At 35.8% G+C, this 18,073-nt stretch overlaps 1 protein-coding gene across 6 annotated transcripts in view; it reads right to left on the bottom strand.

Moving 5' to 3' along the window:
- The window catches only part of LOC106052444 (FERM domain-containing protein 4A-like), a 47,391-nt gene extending 30,590 nt beyond the window's left edge, over positions 1 to 16,801 (bottom strand). For 3 of the 6 annotated variants that reach the window (XM_056025381.1, XM_056025380.1, XM_056025382.1), the window contains exons 1-2: positions 3,890 to 4,920; positions 952 to 1,017 (exon numbers count right to left, since the gene is read on the bottom strand). In XM_056025381.1, coding sequence (XP_055881356.1) covers positions 952 to 1,017; positions 3,890 to 4,216 — 393 coding nt within the window. In that variant the 5' untranslated portion in view covers positions 4,217 to 4,920. Of the gene's footprint in view, positions 1 to 951; positions 1,018 to 1,146; positions 1,292 to 1,342; positions 1,454 to 3,889; positions 4,921 to 16,506 lie in introns of those variants that run through there. The other 3 variants (XM_056025385.1, XM_056025383.1, XM_056025384.1) reach the window with 3 other exon arrangements.
- Between the last annotated feature and the right edge of the window lie 1,272 nt (positions 16,802 to 18,073).

The following is an 18,073-nucleotide window of genomic DNA, read 5'->3' as shown; positions in this document are numbered from 1 at the left end:
AAAGTCAACCCACAAAAGTCAAGGGAGCACTATATACTTTGCTTCTAAGGCTTATTATATCAAACCAACATTACAAATATTAACCTACAGTCTATCAAGAAAGCTGAGACATGTTCAACTGGGGTATAAAATCATTGTATTTCAATAGAATAGATTATAATTGAATCAACAAAATTTTTAGTTTTAAGGTCTTCAAACAAAATGAACACAAAACTCTTTTTATTCCATTGACAGAAACACTCTTAAACAAAAACTAACTTTTTTAAAAAATATTTGTGTTTGTTGAATGAATGTACATGTCTTTGTATACTTTTTGAGAATTGTCAAGTTGTTTAACCCAATAGCTTCTATTTCCAGTTTGAAAAATCATTAACATACCCGAAGCAATGAGGGAGTAACTCTGAATCCAAAAAATTCTTAAAATAAACATTTGAAAAAATATTGATATTTAAGATCTAATTCTAATAAATAAATAACTTAAAAAAAAAAAAAAAAGGATATGTCTAGTTTTTTAAAAATATATACTTTTAATACCTTTGGAATATAAAAAAAGATTTTAAAATACTACTTTTCTCAGATCAGCAATTATATGCTGGGGCTACAAGTCTGTTTGTTTGAAAAATTCAATATAAGAAAATAATTTTTAAAAGCGATAAACATCCGCTCCTCACTTAAAAAAGAGTCACCACACTCTCATTCTAAATGAGACATGATGCTCTCTTCTTATAGGAAAGTTTTTTAAACTGTTGTCAGCGTAACAATGCAAGTTGATTGAAGTAGGACTGTAATCTAAACAAGACACCATACTGTTGTAGGAGCTATTGGGTTAAAGTGCACAAACAACTGCAAAACAAATTTTCTTTGGGTAATAAAACTTAATAATATTATTTTAATTATAAGCTTTATTTATTGTACACATCTTAGAGAACTTTCTAGACATTAATAACATACCTGAATAATAATGTCCAATCGTCTCTCATCCAATAACACAATTTGAGTTTTGCGACCTTCATTCATCTGAAATTACAAAAAGACAATGTAATCACTAACCAGGCTCCATCACTGGAAGATTAAATCAAAAGAAAAGCTACACACAGAATTAAAAAAATATCACACAACATTACAAAAGAAGAGCAAACCACACACACAAAAAAACATTTCTAATACTAAAGGCTGAATGAAGTCTTCGACAGCTGACAAGACATATTAATAAAGTCTGATTGACAACAAAGTGTAGTAGTAATGCTTGAAACACTAAAACCAGCTCATATTTATAAGCAAATAATACAACCCACTTGTAAACCCAGATGTTGCCAAGTACCACAACTCTACAATTACTCACCGCAGTAACCAAATATCTAAACATAACTAGAATGTTTTGTTCCATGTTTTCTTTTGTGAGGAGAGAAAAAAAAATAAAAAAGAAAGTGGATTGAGGAGAAAGTTAAGACCACCACTCTACATTCCTACCCTTTCTACTTCAAGCAAAGTCTGCATCAAGTTGGAGATGTAAAAACAAAAATGTAAAAGTGTGTGTGTGTGAAACTAATTAGTTTCAATCTAGTAATGTTAAACAGGTTAGCACCAGAAGCCGCTTGTATTTAAGTACACTCTTACATATGTTTGTTATCAGACAAGAGCAATAATTCTGTTTCCCAAGCCTAAGCTATATTAGCTAGAATTATAAATTGTACAAATGTTTTAAAAAAATATTAACAGAAAATTAAGGACTATCAAGTACAATAACTGTGACTTTGAAGTTGTTTTTTTTTTAACTTACAAAGCATGTTTTTTGTTTTTTTTTAAGATTTACCATCTAAATATGTTTTTTTTTTTAAATAAATTTTATTATTACAATACTTTGTTGCTATGATATCGTAAGCAATGCTATGATAAGAATAAATGAGGTGCTTCAAAAAGGGTTCAAGCTTCTCCTTTAAAATGTCTTCATTCAAACTTGAGAATGTTTGAGTTGAGGTAACATTTACAACTAGGAGAAGAGCATTAGGAGAGAAGAGTGTTTCCTATCAAGTTACCCACATCTATTTATGATAGTCACACTGTGTCTACTGCAACAATAAATATGTCAGTGTGAGCTTGCTGAGCCACACCATCCAATCATCCAAAACGTCTAGCCAAGAACCAAGGAAGGTGAGAAAAGTAATTGGGTTACAGGTAGGTAACAAGTGTCTGTTCAAATGTTCTTAAAGGTGCAGTGGAGAGAAGCTAAGCGATGAAAGTGGCAGGCAAAATATACTCATATGTAATGAGCATGTGATATCACCTCTAATAGGTAAACACAAAAAAGAAGATTATATAAAAGACTAATTGTAACAAATCCTTGAGATTTTGGTTGACATCCTGACAAGCAGGTTGAAATTTTTATTTTACCCAAAACTAAACATTTACATCACAAGTATAGGAAAGAGTGTTGGAAGACACACATCACATTTCTGAGACTAAATGTTTATTTTCTAATGAAAATTGGGAAATCCAGTGAAACTAATATTATATTTAAATGATAACAGAATAAGTAGAAAAAAAAAAACAAACAAGGTTACAAAAATAGTTTGTATGGAAACACAAACTCAAAATCGGCCACGGAAGTGGTCCACCCAGGCAGGCTTCAATATTTTCAGAAAGAACATCCAAATGAAATTATATCAAAGACAAATGACAGATAAGAATGGATAAAGAAGGTTGACAGATCTTATGTAGTGTCCCAACGGTCCAGCAGATCAAAGGATAGGTGCAAGTGAATGGAAAGTTAGATGTGAACCTGGCCTAACTAGTTCCCCTTTCAGACCTTGTGGTCTATAGGGCAGATGATGTAAGGTTCATCTATTTTTGTGGCCTTCAGTTAACGAGGGTGTCATGTAGCCAGCACAACGACCAACCGCCTTTACTTTTCCCCAACTAATGTCAGGTACCCATTAGAGATGGGTGGACTCAGAGGCGCCCAAGGATTTCGAAGTTGAAAATCCCAGTCTTCGAACCCGGGACCCCCGGTTCAGAAGCCAAGCGCTTTGCCGCTAAGCTACCGCGCCTCTACTGGCCTAACTGAAGTCTTATAATTGATGTAATTGTTTTGAAAAGACTCAATCTCTTATTCAAATCCTCAAAAAAAAAAAAAAAAAAATCAGTAACAATGAAAAATATGTTCAAGAAAATGCAGTTTACAAGATTATTATTCGTTTTCAATTAGGTCTAACTTATAATGCATACTAATTAGCTTTTTCTCTTTAAAAATCTGCTTGCATAAGTGATTTCGCTTTCAGAAAAAAAAAAAGTAGCCGTTGCATCAGAACTTTGAATGGTCTAAAATATTGTGATGTCGGATTTTCAATATCTTTTCTAGTTTACGAGATCTAAACGCGACGGACGGACAGACATTTCACACAAAAGTAATAGCGTCTTTTCCCCTATCCCTATCGGGCGCTAAAAAGAAAGCATGGGATTTTTTTATATTTGAATTGAACCAAGTGTCACTAAACTTTCACTTGTGTTTTTCAGTGCACAAATCTCCTATTATTTAAGTTTAAAGATGGTGTACTGGCATGTAGCCTTGGAGTGAAGAAGGCAACCATCCAATGAGACATGAGCAATGTGAACACAGTAGAGATATAAAGGGTTTGGTTAACTGATTGTTCCATGGACTCAATGATGCTAGGCATAGAATGGGAAAGTAATGGGCTAGACAGTTGAGAATACATTTTAAAAAATTAATTTCAAAAACATGAATGAAATGTCATCAGCACGGTAAGTAACTTTTGAATTGCGTAAGTTACCGGAGAAATGAATTCCTAAGTTTAAATTTTAGTTTCCTTTCATTCATTTACTGCCACTTGTGCTAAATTTACACTGTCCAAACCATGATCAACAAACTCACCCATCTAGATTCAAAGAGCTTCACAAGGCTTCTGACAGAGTTCCTGGAAGCAGTCCTAACCAGGCCCACCACACTCAGATCCCTCTTTGGCGACTGCCCCAGGCCAGGATCAGACGACCGCGCGTCCTGGGACTTCGACCGTCTTGACCGGAAACGTGACCAGGATCTTGAGCGCGCTCGGCACCTTGACCTGCTGGCCTCTTTCATGTTGGCCAGAACCGCCATGGGCACGCTGTAGGTCTTGTCTTCCGTAGGCCCAGGAGTGCTGCTGCTGCTGGTGTCGGCCGGCGTCTGGAACGCCACGCTCCTCTGACTTTTCGTTGACATGATTAGGCGCTGTACACACGTGGGAGGCAGTCCATGTTAGTGTCACAGTGTCACCCGGTACAGAAAAGACAATCTCAGCGACTTTCTTGTTCACGACCAATCAATAACAAACACACGGCACACATACGAAATAACTCCAGAGACCTCCATCTTGCTGCGCTAACAACATTTTCCCCCCGTCGTAAGAGGGAAAAAAAAACAACAACAGAAGATCCAAACCTAAACCATCGAGCCACGATCGATCTAAAAGTGGTTACACACGAGACGAGTCCAACGATAAATCAATATAATCAGCTATAGGAGGATAACTCAAAGACTAAATATCTTAAGAATTGTGTTGTATTTCTATGGGATGGAAGACTAAAGGGAGAGAAAACTGTACAGATTACTCTAATGCCTATTGTGTCCTGCTTCCATGAGTTCAATACTTCAGTTCTTGTTGCTGTAGTTCACTTCACTAGGACGTAGGCACGTTGCCGTGTATCCAACAATGCCGATGAAATAAGTTTCACTGCTGCCCGTCAGTATACACGCTCACCAAATGCACACACACACACACACACACGTGTAAACAAGAATGTGACGTCAACTAGCTTTAAGCTGTTTTCAATTATGTCATATTGATAGCAAGAAAATCTGACCAGCTATCGCTGTAAATGTTAAAACTTAACAGTCCTCATTCCACCGAATTATCAAAAAAAAAAAAAAAATTAATAGCGATAAACACGTCACAGAATGAGAAGTTTTAGTTGCATCATTTAGTTTTTCATAAAAAAAAGGCACAAGGTCTAAAGATGTTTGGACACTTCAGTAGACTGCCGAATCTTTGCCTCCCATCAGTTGTGTTGGCTTCGTGTTGGTTCAATTACCGCCCTAACTCAAACAATGCTGCGCTGCGGCATTCACACCGACCTCCATTGTGTGCGCTACATTCTAGGTCAAAGAAAATCGAACCCTAATCACCTCGCGGCATCGACAGACTGAGCATAGATAATAAAAACCACTCCTGCGTGGGCTCGTCTTCGCGAACTGTCATACGCGGGTCAGAATGCACAAACACACTCATTTCAACCACAAAACCACGAGGAATGCAGAGCATTGAAAGGCAATTGAACCAAGCAGACAACACAAACAGATCGATCGTGGTGGGAGAGAAAAAAACAACGGACTAGAACACACACTAACGCCTCCTTGAAGAGCAGGCGGTAACACATCCAGGTAAGTCAAGTCTATCTAACCTAGTTCACACAAGGCACAGGTACCCAAAGAAAACACCTGCCCCACGTTAACCTGGGCTGCCTTTCAGAAAAAAAAAGGTAAAAAAAAAAGTGGGGGAGGGGGATACTAATGATGGAATTAGGAAATAAATAATCCCGGTGAGATTATCCAACAGATCCTGGCATGTCCTGGCAAACCTGCTGCCCTGAATCAGCGTTTCTCAAGCCGTCATCGATCAGATCGATAAGGGAAATTATCTTATTGAGTTTGTGAATAGATCGTGGCGATCTACACTTTCTACAGTGTTCGATGTTTGAGATGCTTGTCTTTCAGGTCAAATGAGTGTATACATATTGACATTTCACAACGCACAAAGACCTGATACAATCAACTAAATGAAAACATTATAATAACATACTACATATGATCTCAATAGCCCGGACAAGAGAGAGAAAAAAAAAATAGAAACGCTGCTTTGATGGAATAACCCAATCAAGAATTTGACGTAAACCCAGGGTGTATTTTCGCTCTTAATAGAGATAATGTCAATGGAAAGAAATATAATAAATCATTCATGCTTAAGATGTTGTTTCAACTACATTGCGATTTAATAAAGCACAAACATGCACTTAGTACCTAGAGGTCAAACCTTCACATTGATGCACCGATCAATATGAAATTAATCAATCAATTATCAATCATAATAAAATCTCATAAGCTGATAAAAAACTGATGAGTAACTCAACGTGTACGGAATGAGTTGGCTGGTCATCTTCAATGGTCTGGGTGAGTTCAGTAATGAGATGAGAACTTGGACATTGTAAAAAGATTCAGTTCTCGCAAACACGGCAGTCCCGTTCACAAAGCGCAGCTGTTGGGCCAAAACGAACGTTAAAACCGTAAAGTTTGGGATCAGCAGCGCCACAGGAATCGTTACAGATTTGGATTTGCAGCGCCACAGGAATCGTTACAGATTGGGATTGGCAGCGCCACAGGAATCGTTACAGATTGGTATTGGCAGCGCCACAGGAATCGTTACAGATTTGGATTTGCAGCGCCACAGGAATCGTTACAGATTTGGATTTGCAGCGCCACAGGAATCGTTACAGATTGGGATTGGCAGCGCCACAGGAATCGTTACAGATTTGGATTTGCAGCGCCACAGGAATCGTTACAGATTGGTATTGGCAGCGCCACAGGAATCGTTACAGATTTGGATTTGCAGCGCCACAGGAATCGTTACAGATTTGGATTTGCAGCGCCACAGGAATCGTTACAGATTGGGATTGGCAGCGCCACAGGAATCGTTACAGATTGGGATTGGCAGCGCCACAGGAATCGTTACAGATTGGTATTGGCAGCGCCACAGGAATCGTTACAGATTGGTATTGGCAGCGCCACAGGAATCGTTACAGATTGGGATTGGCAGCCTCATGAACTGATACAGTTTAGGATCAGCGACGCCACAGGAATCGTTACAGATTTGGATTTGCAGCGCCACAGGAATCGTTACAGATTGGTATTGGCAGCGCCACAGGAATCGTTACAGATTGGGATTGGCAGCCTCATGAACTGATACAGTTTGGGATCAGCAGCGCCACAGGAATCGTTACAGATTTGGATTTGCAGCGCCACAGGAATCGTTACAGATTGGGATTGGCAGCGCCACAGGAATCGTTACAGATTGGTATTGGCAGCGCCACAGGAATCGTTACAGATTTGGATTTGCAGCGCCACAGGAATCGTTACAGATTTGGATTTGCAGCGCCACAGGAATCGTTACAGATTGGGATTGGCAGCGCCACAGGAATCGTTACAGATTTGGATTTGCAGCGCCACAGGAATCGTTACAGATTGGTATTGGCAGCGCCACAGGAATCGTTACAGATTTGGATTTGCAGCGCCACAGGAATCGTTACAGATTTGGATTTGCAGCGCCACAGGAATCGTTACAGATTGGGATTGGCAGCGCCACAGGAATCGTTACAGATTGGGATTGGCAGCGCCACGGGAATCGTTACAGATTTGGATTTGCAGCGCCACAGGAATCGTTACAGATTGGTATTGGCAGCGCCACAGGAATCGTTACAGATTGGGATTGGCAGCGCCACAGGAATCGTTACAGATTGGTATTGGCAGCGCCACAGGAATCGTTACAGATTGGTATTGGCAGCGCCACAGGAATCGTTACAGATTGGGATTGGCAGCCTCATGAACTGATACAGTTTAGGATCAGCGACGCCAAAGGAACCTGTACATTATACTGTTTGGGGTCAGCAGCGCCACGGTAACTGTTAGAATCTGAATACTAAGAATCACCAGCTCCTCATTTTTTATTCAGGGTTGAATCCCAAAGCAGTATCATTCTTGAATGGGCTACAGGTACGAGTGGGCATATAGACATTCAAACTAAAGCGTCATGGATTGCAAGTGAACTACAACAATCATTGGACTGTATGTTCATCTTGACATGTAACCAAGACTTCGTCTTACAAAACCAAAACCAACTTACATACTACTGACGATATATATGTTTAAAGTGCACTTTTGCACGCACGGTCCTACGTTTTAAATAAAATCAAGGGGAATGAGGGACCTGAGCGGTAGCTTTCAATAGCCTCTGTGTATGTATGTGCTGGTCATTGATGATTGAATAAGAAAAATGATTGCTACTAAAAAGAGCAACTTCAGCATTGAGTTACTTCCCCTATTCTTGTACTTAGGAAAAGTAAACAGCGTAAACCAAGAGCTTGAAAGCTGAGCCACGTGCAGGTACAAATGGAAATTGGCAACGAAGCAACCCCCCCCCCCCCCCCCCATTAAGTAAACCACACGGCTTTAAACGTAACACCGTGTTATCATCTGTGGTTGAAATTCTCCGTTCAAATTATTTGACAAGCAAAAAGGCAAACAGAATTCAAAAGTCAACTGTTTAAACATTACGAGAGGGTGCATTGCCAGTCAGTACTACAGCCGGGAAAAGTTTGTTTTTTTTTTAAATAAATCACCATATGGCTCTCGGCCAAACAAACAGGTAACATGTAGGTAGGTACCGTACTACAACATAGTACTACACGCCCGTGAATCCAGGCCCCGAACAGGTTGACTTCATCTCACAGCCGAATCTTTACGTCAAATATGTGAATATAGCATCGGATTGAATGTCAAAAGCGTGACTTTCCCCCCCCTAAATGTTTATCGCATAATCAAGTCTAATGTATCGTGTGAAATCTTTTATTTGTTAAGCATGTCTGTCGACCTTTGATGGGTAGATATTTTTTTATTCGTCTGATACATCCGTGATTTGATATAACCGTGCATATTGCCTATCCCATTGGGCTTTACCGGAACTAAAGACTGACATTATAAATGAAAGACAGAGACAGAGAGAGAAGCATTGAGAGAGATACACACAAAAAAATAGATACCTAGATAAAGAAAGATAAATAGGTAAAAGGTTACCTAAACGTAAATATAATCCTATAAAGATAAATAGGTAAAACGCTACATAAACGTGTAAATATAATCATATAAATAGTACTTCGTTCCTGGTATCCCCCCGGCCACATCACAATTAGGCAAGATAAAACTAGAGCATTATCCACAATTAGAAGCCCTGGTCTATATCTTTTGATAAACATACAGGCAATGAATGTGTTTCCTACTACACTGCTCTAAAAGATCTTTTATTTTTAAATGTCCCAAACAATCGAGAAGGTGTCACGTGGTATTGATTACAAAGTTGTTCTAGGCCAGCAGGTGAACCCTGAACTTTGATATGTATCCTCCTTGAGGAATGTTGGCCACATACAAGGACATACAAATAGCTGACATTAAGGTGATCTAGATAGCAAACACGTCGCGGAAATGTTTCATAAAGATTAGGTGATTTGAAAGAGTTGACCTGTGTTAAGAGTTCAGACACTGCTAAATCTATCAATACAGTTAACTAGTAGCCAGAGTTGTCGCACAATAAGCGAGTATCATTGAACTGAAAGCAGCAATCGCTAAAAACAAAATCAATTTCAAAGATAAACGTTACGAGGTTTTCGTAAAAGCAGAACAAACAAAACACACACAAAAATAATAATACATAAACCGTAATCCAAACTGGCACCTTTCAACCTTACTGTCAGGATTAGATTAAAACATCAGACTGGGGGAAAACAGAGAGAAAGCGTGAGATTAGTACAGCAGACTCAGACCCCGAGTAATCACCACTGTCAGTACAATAGAGTAAATAGATAGCTGTTCTAGCAGTCAATGCATCTTTAAGTTGTTTCTTGCAAGTGATCGATTCTAAGTGATACTAACCGTGCTTCGCTACGTTAAAAAGGTGGTCATCTAATCATCTAGATCTACAAGTGGTTTAATTGGACTGAAACCATAACCTATTTTTTTTTTTTACCTTCTAATATAATTGAGCAACTTTATAACTGGCTGCACACAACTCTACAATATTCTCATGAACTAGAATGTATAAACCTATGTTTCCAGAAGCACGCATAAGCAGACCAATGCTTTGATTGACCAGAAAAATTACTTGTCACCAACGAACGGATGCGAGAGCTTCTGAAAATGAGTCTAATGACAGTTTATAGATCTAGACAATAAAAACACCATAAAGAGTGAAGCCCCTTGTGTTTTCAGTCAGTTTAAGTCTTCGCCTTCTCCCGCCAATTGAGTTCTTTAATGGTAGGAGTAATACATTCACATTTGTAGAGCGCGTTGAGTCATAATTAACTAAGGGGTGAATCATTCAAGTCTAATAAACCAAGACATCAAATCTACGCAACAGCTTTGTGCCTTCTGGTTCAGTGTTTATCACAAGGTCAACAACTTCGAACTCGCAGCACGTGAAGAGGTGAAACTACATTTTCACATCTTTACTATAACCACCTCACGTGACAACTGATGGTCTTTTGCTACACACTATTTCGGCCCTTTAATCCTCCCATGAAACAAGTCCGATAGGGGGACACAACTTGGCCCTCACTTACTACACGTGCACTCTTCTTTAGCCCCTAGAACCCATTACAGATACACTGTTGTTGTTTTTTAGCCAGTCAGTTGTAGCCGATAGTGGTTCATTATGTAAATAATTTGAAAGGAAAAGAAACGTGTTTTTCAATTGAATTTTTTTTATGTAAATTCAAATTGTGTAGTGTGAAAGGATCACCTACAACCTAGGCAAGCCAACAGAGAGCTAGATAGAAAGTCATAGCAACATTGATAATAAGATACAATAATTATATTGATCCAATCCAATGGAAATTCAGTTTGACTACAATTGACAACATCAGCGTAAAAACTGTACAATAACAGTATAGATGAAAAATTCGAACATCATTCACACACGAAACACATACACCTTCACAACCAGCGCTTCATGAATTAGACTTCTCTGTACTTCTCGATGACGACAGCTGATCTTGTAACACTGACCGAAAGTGGGATAAAGGAGTTTTTAAATCTTTCTGTTTTAGTCCTAATGGAAAGGAGACGACCACTTCGTTCAGATCTTATGTAACAGTGGTTTACAGGTTGTCCTTGAGAATCGAGAGTGTTTCGGAAAGGCATCTTTCATGAAAAAGCTCTTCAAGAGATGGTAGCTGTATTCGAGTGATATGCGATGCTTTTTTAATTAGTCTATTTAGTCTAAGTCTTTGTGCCAGTGAAGTATTACCATACCAGCAGGTGATGGCAAAGTTAATTAGACTGCTGATGGTTGTTGTATAAAAAAGTTTAATAATTGTTTTGTCGATGTTAAATTTTCTTAGCTTTCTGAGATAGATGAGTCGCTGGTGACGTGAATTTTTGCGTAGAGGTTTTGACAGTGTTCACTCCATTTCAGTTTGTTGTTGATGGTTGTTCCTAGATATTTATATTCTTGTACTTGTTCTATGGTTTGATTGTTTATTTCTGTCAATAATCATTTCTTTAGTTTTCTGAACATTTAAAATTAGAAAGTTATCTATACACCATTGGTAAAAGGTGTTAATTGTTGAATGGTACAGATTTTCGTCACCTGCAATAAGGCCAATGATTGCTGTGTCGTCAGCAAATTTTATGATGGGAGCGTCAACTGATAGGCTCTGAACGTCATTAGTGTATATGGTATACAATACTGGTGACAGGACGCACCCCTGCGATGCTCCAGTGCTAAGCTCTCTCGTGCCTGACACATGCCCGTTCACCTTTACATATTGTGGGCGTTTGATAAGAAAGTTTAGAATCCAAGCTTGTATGTTTTTGCTAACGTTCAATTCAGATAGTTTTTGTATCATGCGATGTGGTTGGATGGTGTTGAATGCAGCTGAAAAATCTACGAATAATACTCTGGCACAGTGTCTCTGAGTATCAAGATAATGGTATCTATACAATGGTATCTATAGACAATTCAGCATAAATAGTATTGCATCTTCTGTACATCTTGACGGTTTGTAAGCGAACTGGTGCGGGTCAAGACGTGTTTCAACTTCTTTCAGTAGATGTTTAAAAATCATTTTTTTCAGGCACTTCATTGGAATTAATGTAAGTGCTACGGGATGTAGGTAGTTGTTGGAAGCAATAATCTTCTTTTTGGGTACTGGAATTATTTCAGATGTCTTCCAAATGGAAGGTATTTTTGTGCGTTTGCCAGGACTTGTTGAATATAGCACAAAAGATATAAGCCAGTTGTTCCGTACATAGCTTTACAAGTTTGCCACTTAATTTGTCGGGTTAGAAAATATAGTGTAAACGTACATATTTCTTTACATGCAAAATTTTAAACACAATACGGTCTGTAAACATTTCCTTAGACCATAAGTTTCAGGCCTAAAGGGAAAAAAAATGTGTTTCAGAAGGCCCACTTAAATGCCCTATTCCCATTTACCACACTACATTTATTTTGGTTTTATGTCTTTAAAATATAAGGAAATATCGAGTTGGTTTTATTAAATGCAATCGTTTATTTGATTCAAAAATGTAGAGAAATGGATAGTGCCCCAAACTATCATTCCTTGCTCTCTCTCTCTCTCCCGAGAAAAAAAAAAATAAAGACTCTATACTGTAGGACTAATTTTTTTCTGCTATTTATGCTTTCTATATATACACTGCAGCCTTTGGAGGAAATACCGAAAATATAATACTAAGGTGTGAAAGAAAGCGTGTGTTTTGTTTTTTTTGCCAATGGCGATGTAAAGTTGCATATCTTTTAAAACTGTGTCTTAGCGAGTACTAAGAGGTAAAAGGAACCAGTGTAAGAAATTTCATGCTTACAGAAATTGATGAGATCTGTTGATACATACATAAAGAAGTGGTATTTTGCGCTTTAATATTTATATATTATAATATATGTGTGCATATAAATATGTGTATATCTTTAAAACAAAGCAGTTTCAATTACTGTTATTTCTCCAAAAATTTAAAACAACATTGGAACAAAATGTGGAAAATCAAACAAAAAAAGGTTCAAAAATGTGTCTGATACTATAGGTCGCTCACCATTCTAATATTCATTTTCTTTTGTTCTTGTAAAAAAAAAACATTAAAAAATTATGTTTTAATTTTTAAGCAGCATGAATCTACAGTTATTTTGAATTCTTTGAACGTTCTCTGCTGTCTTAAGCTAGCCTTGTCCTTGACATCTTGTGTGTGCAACAGGAGCATCATTTTGTTTATCTTTTGGCATCAACACTAGAAGTACCATACCATTTAAAATGTGTGTGTGTTAAATGAAAAGGGAGATTCAAAGAAAATCAAAAAGTAGACTTTGAATTTAAAACTTCAAAGAAAAGTTTTGACTGATCTTTACTTTTTGTGGCACTTAAATCGTAAAGCTGTTTGTGGCGGCCTTCTTTGAGGATAATATTTATCAAAAAAGGACACCAGTGATGAAGACCTGTTCAACAAAGCTTCAACTATCAAGGAGGAACTTTCTCTTCTCTGTAAATTAGCTAGAGTGACTAAAGATGCTGCCAGAACATCCCAAAATTAGTGTATACATGTACTAGATTCTAAGTCCACGGGATTCTAATAATATTGATTTATTGTTTTTATTTTATTTTTTTTCAATCGTTTCTGTGATGTGTGATGTGGCCCGCAACATGAATGTCAGAAATGGCATGCAGGCCAAATTAGGTTGATCATCATTTATCAAGACCTATCATATCTAGAATATATGTATATAAATATATATATATATATATATATATATATATATATATATATATATATATATATATATATATATATACATACATATAGAGTGAGATCAATGACAATGTACTCTGCTTAGTAAACTAATATTATGTATTCCAGACAATACATGAATCTGAACAACTCACTGTTTTTTTGGTCAGTACATCTATTTTTATATTTAAAACAAAACCAGCACTCTGTATAACTGTGAGTGTCCATTTTCCAATGATTCTGACCCAATTTCTTTCCATTTTGCTGTCTTTTTATGTAAGAAAAAAGAATTTTAAATTTGTAGGTCAGGTGTGTTTTTTCAATGTTACCAGGATGATTTTACCTCTTCCTATGGTTAAGACTATTTTTTTGGTTGGCTAAGTCATGAGCCAGCCAACATTTAAATTCTTTTTTTTTTAAGCTGATTTATTTGATTCATAAGCCAAGTTGTTAGATTTCATACCAAAAAAAATTAATTGGGTGTTTATATTAAATTATGATTTTGTTTGTGTTTTTTTGTTTATTCATTTAATAAATTTCTAATACAGATGATCTCTAGGCATTTAACTTCATTCAATGTATCAAGCTCACCTGGAGATTTGCCCATTTATTCTCTATTAGATTTTTTTTTTAATCAACAAACAAACAAATATAATATTAGATCATTAACAATGATGTCTAAAACTGGTTATTTGGAATATATTTTGGTAAGAAAATTGTAATTTAATACGAATACCCTATTATTTTTTTTATGGAATCAAACAATTTGGCTAATGAATCAAATAAATCAGCTCCAAAAACAGAATAAATATTGCAGGGGTCATTAGCATAGACTTAGCCAACCAAAAATTATAGTCTGACTTAACCCTAGGACCTAGGAAGAGGTAAAGTCATCCTGGTAACATAGCAGGCATAGGGAAAAAAAAAAACCTTAATTAAATTTGAGTCATTCTCTTTTCTTACTTTACATTTTACATGAAAAGAAGGCTAAATCAGTAGATCTAAAAATCTAATTTAATCTAAATTTAGTAAATGGAAAGAAATTGGGTCAGAATCATTGGAAAATGGATATGCACATTTTAGAGTGCACAACTTTCATATTAAATATTAAAATAAAGATGCAATGACCACAAAAACAGCGAGTTGTATGGATTCATGTAATGTTCTGAATAAATAAACTAATCTTCATCAATTCAATGTATGTGAATGAAGTCTTGTTGAGTGAGTCTAGAATAAGAATTATTACTAGAGGAGGTTCTTATATTTTGAACACTTCATCACATTCTCCTTCCTTGAACGTGTCGCTTTTTTTGTTTGTAATTCATTTGTTTTTAGTTTGGAGCAAAAATCAACGATTCGGGACTGCGCATGTCCAATTTTAGAAAAGTTCTGGTAATTTTGTTCAGTTTTTCTGAAGCAGATGGCAGTTTTTTTTAGATTCTCAGCAACCATGTATGTAAAGCTGTTGTTTTAATCTCCCCCGGCAATTCATACCCATATAAGGGATGAAGGCTATATTATGAGCCTGTTTGATCGTAGGCTGATGGGCATATCAAAATAAGCTTCCAAACATCTTTAGAAAGACATTCCAATCACATTTATACCTTTAGCTGTTAAATAAAATTTAAAAAGGGGTGTCCAACGAATAAAAATGAATTCAGCTCATTCTCCTTCCTTGCACACAGCAGCAGCAAAATCGTAAAAAGAAATATTATTGGGATTAATAAATCTATGATTTTTTCAATGAATAACCATGACCTAGATCGAGATATCAATAATATATAATTTATGAATGAAAGAAAAAGTGAGGGCTGCTAATTTGAAGCCAGAGACCATGCCCACTGCAGGTGATCACTCCAGCTGAGTGAGGTGAGGAGAGGTATACACTAAGCATTTAGTGTCACAAACTATCAAACAGGCAGTGGAACGAAGGGGGAGAAAGTCATGAAAAGAATTATAAGCATCTATATGGGAGGGAGGGGGTGTTAATGTGTCACAAAACGAACATCCAAATTATGAAAACAAGAAGAGGGTCCTTGGATGGGAATTAAAAGAAAGACAGAGAGAAAATACATGTAGCCTAGTTGAAAATATCATGTTTATTAAATTATAATAATTAATTTATAGATATATAATCTATATAGATTTATTTCTGTCTGTTTCTACACATAGATTACATAGGTATATAAATAATATAAACTATAAACGCTATATATATATATATATTCTATACATAGAGTTAGAGAGAGAGAGACAGAGTATATGAGGAAATAGACTGTAAATACATTATATTGCAAAAGTGAATCATTTTTTATAAGTAACACAGATAGGGCCTAAAATTTATTAGCAATTACATAGTGGTGTACAATGACAGTGCTCACTGTCCAAGTGAGGAGAAAGCCCAAAAACTGCGTTCAATATAGGAGCATGAATGCTACTTTATTTTAAAATAAAATCTTGACTATGAGTGGTAATTCAAAGAAATACAGCTATTAATTTTTTTATAGTCCTTTAGACATTACTTTAGTTCAAAGTTTAGTAAAGTTTAGTTGCAGAATAAGAATCAGCTTTCAGTTTTTTTGTAAGTTAAACCTTCACCAAATAAAAAAATAAAATAAAAATTTGACCTAGTTCCCGTAAGTCGTAAGTCGGTGTTCAGATATAATCTACACTACTAGATCTAGATCTATACTAGATCTTTCTATAGACTATACTCTATAGTGGAGTGTATAGTGTATAGAAAAGTATAGACGAAAGTATAGATCTAGATTCTAGATCTAGATCTAGCAGCTAGCCTATAGTACTAGATCTATAGTCGGCTATACTTAGTGAGAGTGTCTTAGTTACTTATTCTAGATTCTAGCTAGAGTTCTAAATTTTAAATAAAATAAATATACCTTCGACATTCAGCAAACTTCTGTCGAGTTTCTGAAATATATAGACAAGTCCTATTTAATCCATGCTGACTAAAATTTCTTAAGTCTTTACATCTAGATCTATTAATTTAGTGTACTTGTATGAGTATGTTTATCTGCGCCATTCTTTTTTCCGTGATATAACTTCCGGAATGTAAATCAATACGCCAGATTTCGAGATGACACATTTTTATTTCGCAATCTATGCAAATCTTAAATTCAGTAGATCTATATAAATCTTGTCTAATCCCCTTATATATATAAAATTAACCAAATCAATCTTTAAAATGTTTTAAAAAATAGAGAGAGTCTAGTTATCTATACAAATTAGATCTAATAAGGCGAAAAGTCCATGTTTGATATGCTCGCGAAAATATTTTAATTGTTAATAAAAAGTCACTGACTCATTCCTCATTACAAAAAAATCATTGTTTCTCAGTAGGGCGTGGTAATATATTGCTCTAACTTTCGTGTTCTTTACTTTATTAGACTATTTTTAGATACAAGCTATAAGTTGACTTGAAGAACATATAGACAGACTTTCCTTCTAAAAAAAAGATAAACCCAACATGACTGAAATATACATCCAAAAATGTAAGAAAGTAGAAATTCATTCCAGTGTACTTTTGTTTTCCCCACAAAAGATGCTATGGAGTATGGTATGCTCATAAACTGACACTGATTAGCAGGCCTATAATGCACATGGATTAGTTATATATACTCCTCTTGACCATTAAGAAACACGAAAAAAGTTGTATTTATGCTTATTTAATTAGCTAGAAAAGAAATCAAAAGTGTTGTGCCAGGATTAGAACCTCTTCTTAACATAAAAAAAAAAAAAACATTAGTGAAAATAAAATATAATCTTAATGATAATAATGATAGGCTATACAGTAATAGATCTAATATATTAGTATGTCACTTACTACAATTACATTAAACCTGTTTAATACCAAATCAATCTTGTGTGTGTGTATCAAATGTTCATGAGTATAAATAATAATTTTGGCTCTTACTTTTACAAGGCTTTAACACAACACTTATTAGCTTAACAATGCTAATCAAGGTATTACAAATGCAACTCCTTTTTGAAATTTACAATTGAGATTAAGGGTAAAGATGTATAATTGGCATTCATGTTAATAATTTTGTAACTTCAAAACTTAGTGCTTGAAATGAAATGCATTACAGATGTATTAATGGTTATAGTTAAGTGTCTTATTTTAATACTTTTTATAACTGTATTTTCGCCAATATTCTTGTTCACTTTGTTCCTGAAACACACACACTCAGTATGAAAAACTTAGTTCCTGAAACACACACACTCATTATTAAAAACTTAGTTCATTACATAAAAATTGGAATTGTTTAGTTGGCTCATTTGTTTGCAAGGAATCTGCCTATTTAGTTGAAGTAAAAACTAAGATAAGTGTTGAATAGGCTTTCAAAAAATATTTTTTTATTTGGTAATGTAATTAGTGTCACCTCAGATTTTAATGTAATGTAGCAATCAACATGAAACTTACAAATACATAAAGATTGCCTTCAG

This window comes from Biomphalaria glabrata, chromosome 4 (assembly GCF_947242115.1).
Source record: "Biomphalaria glabrata chromosome 4, xgBioGlab47.1, whole genome shotgun sequence".
NCBI lineage: Eukaryota > Metazoa > Mollusca > Gastropoda > Planorbidae > Biomphalaria > Biomphalaria glabrata.
Note: the sequence above shows the minus strand (reverse complement) of the source record. Positions and strands in the feature narration are given on the sequence as shown.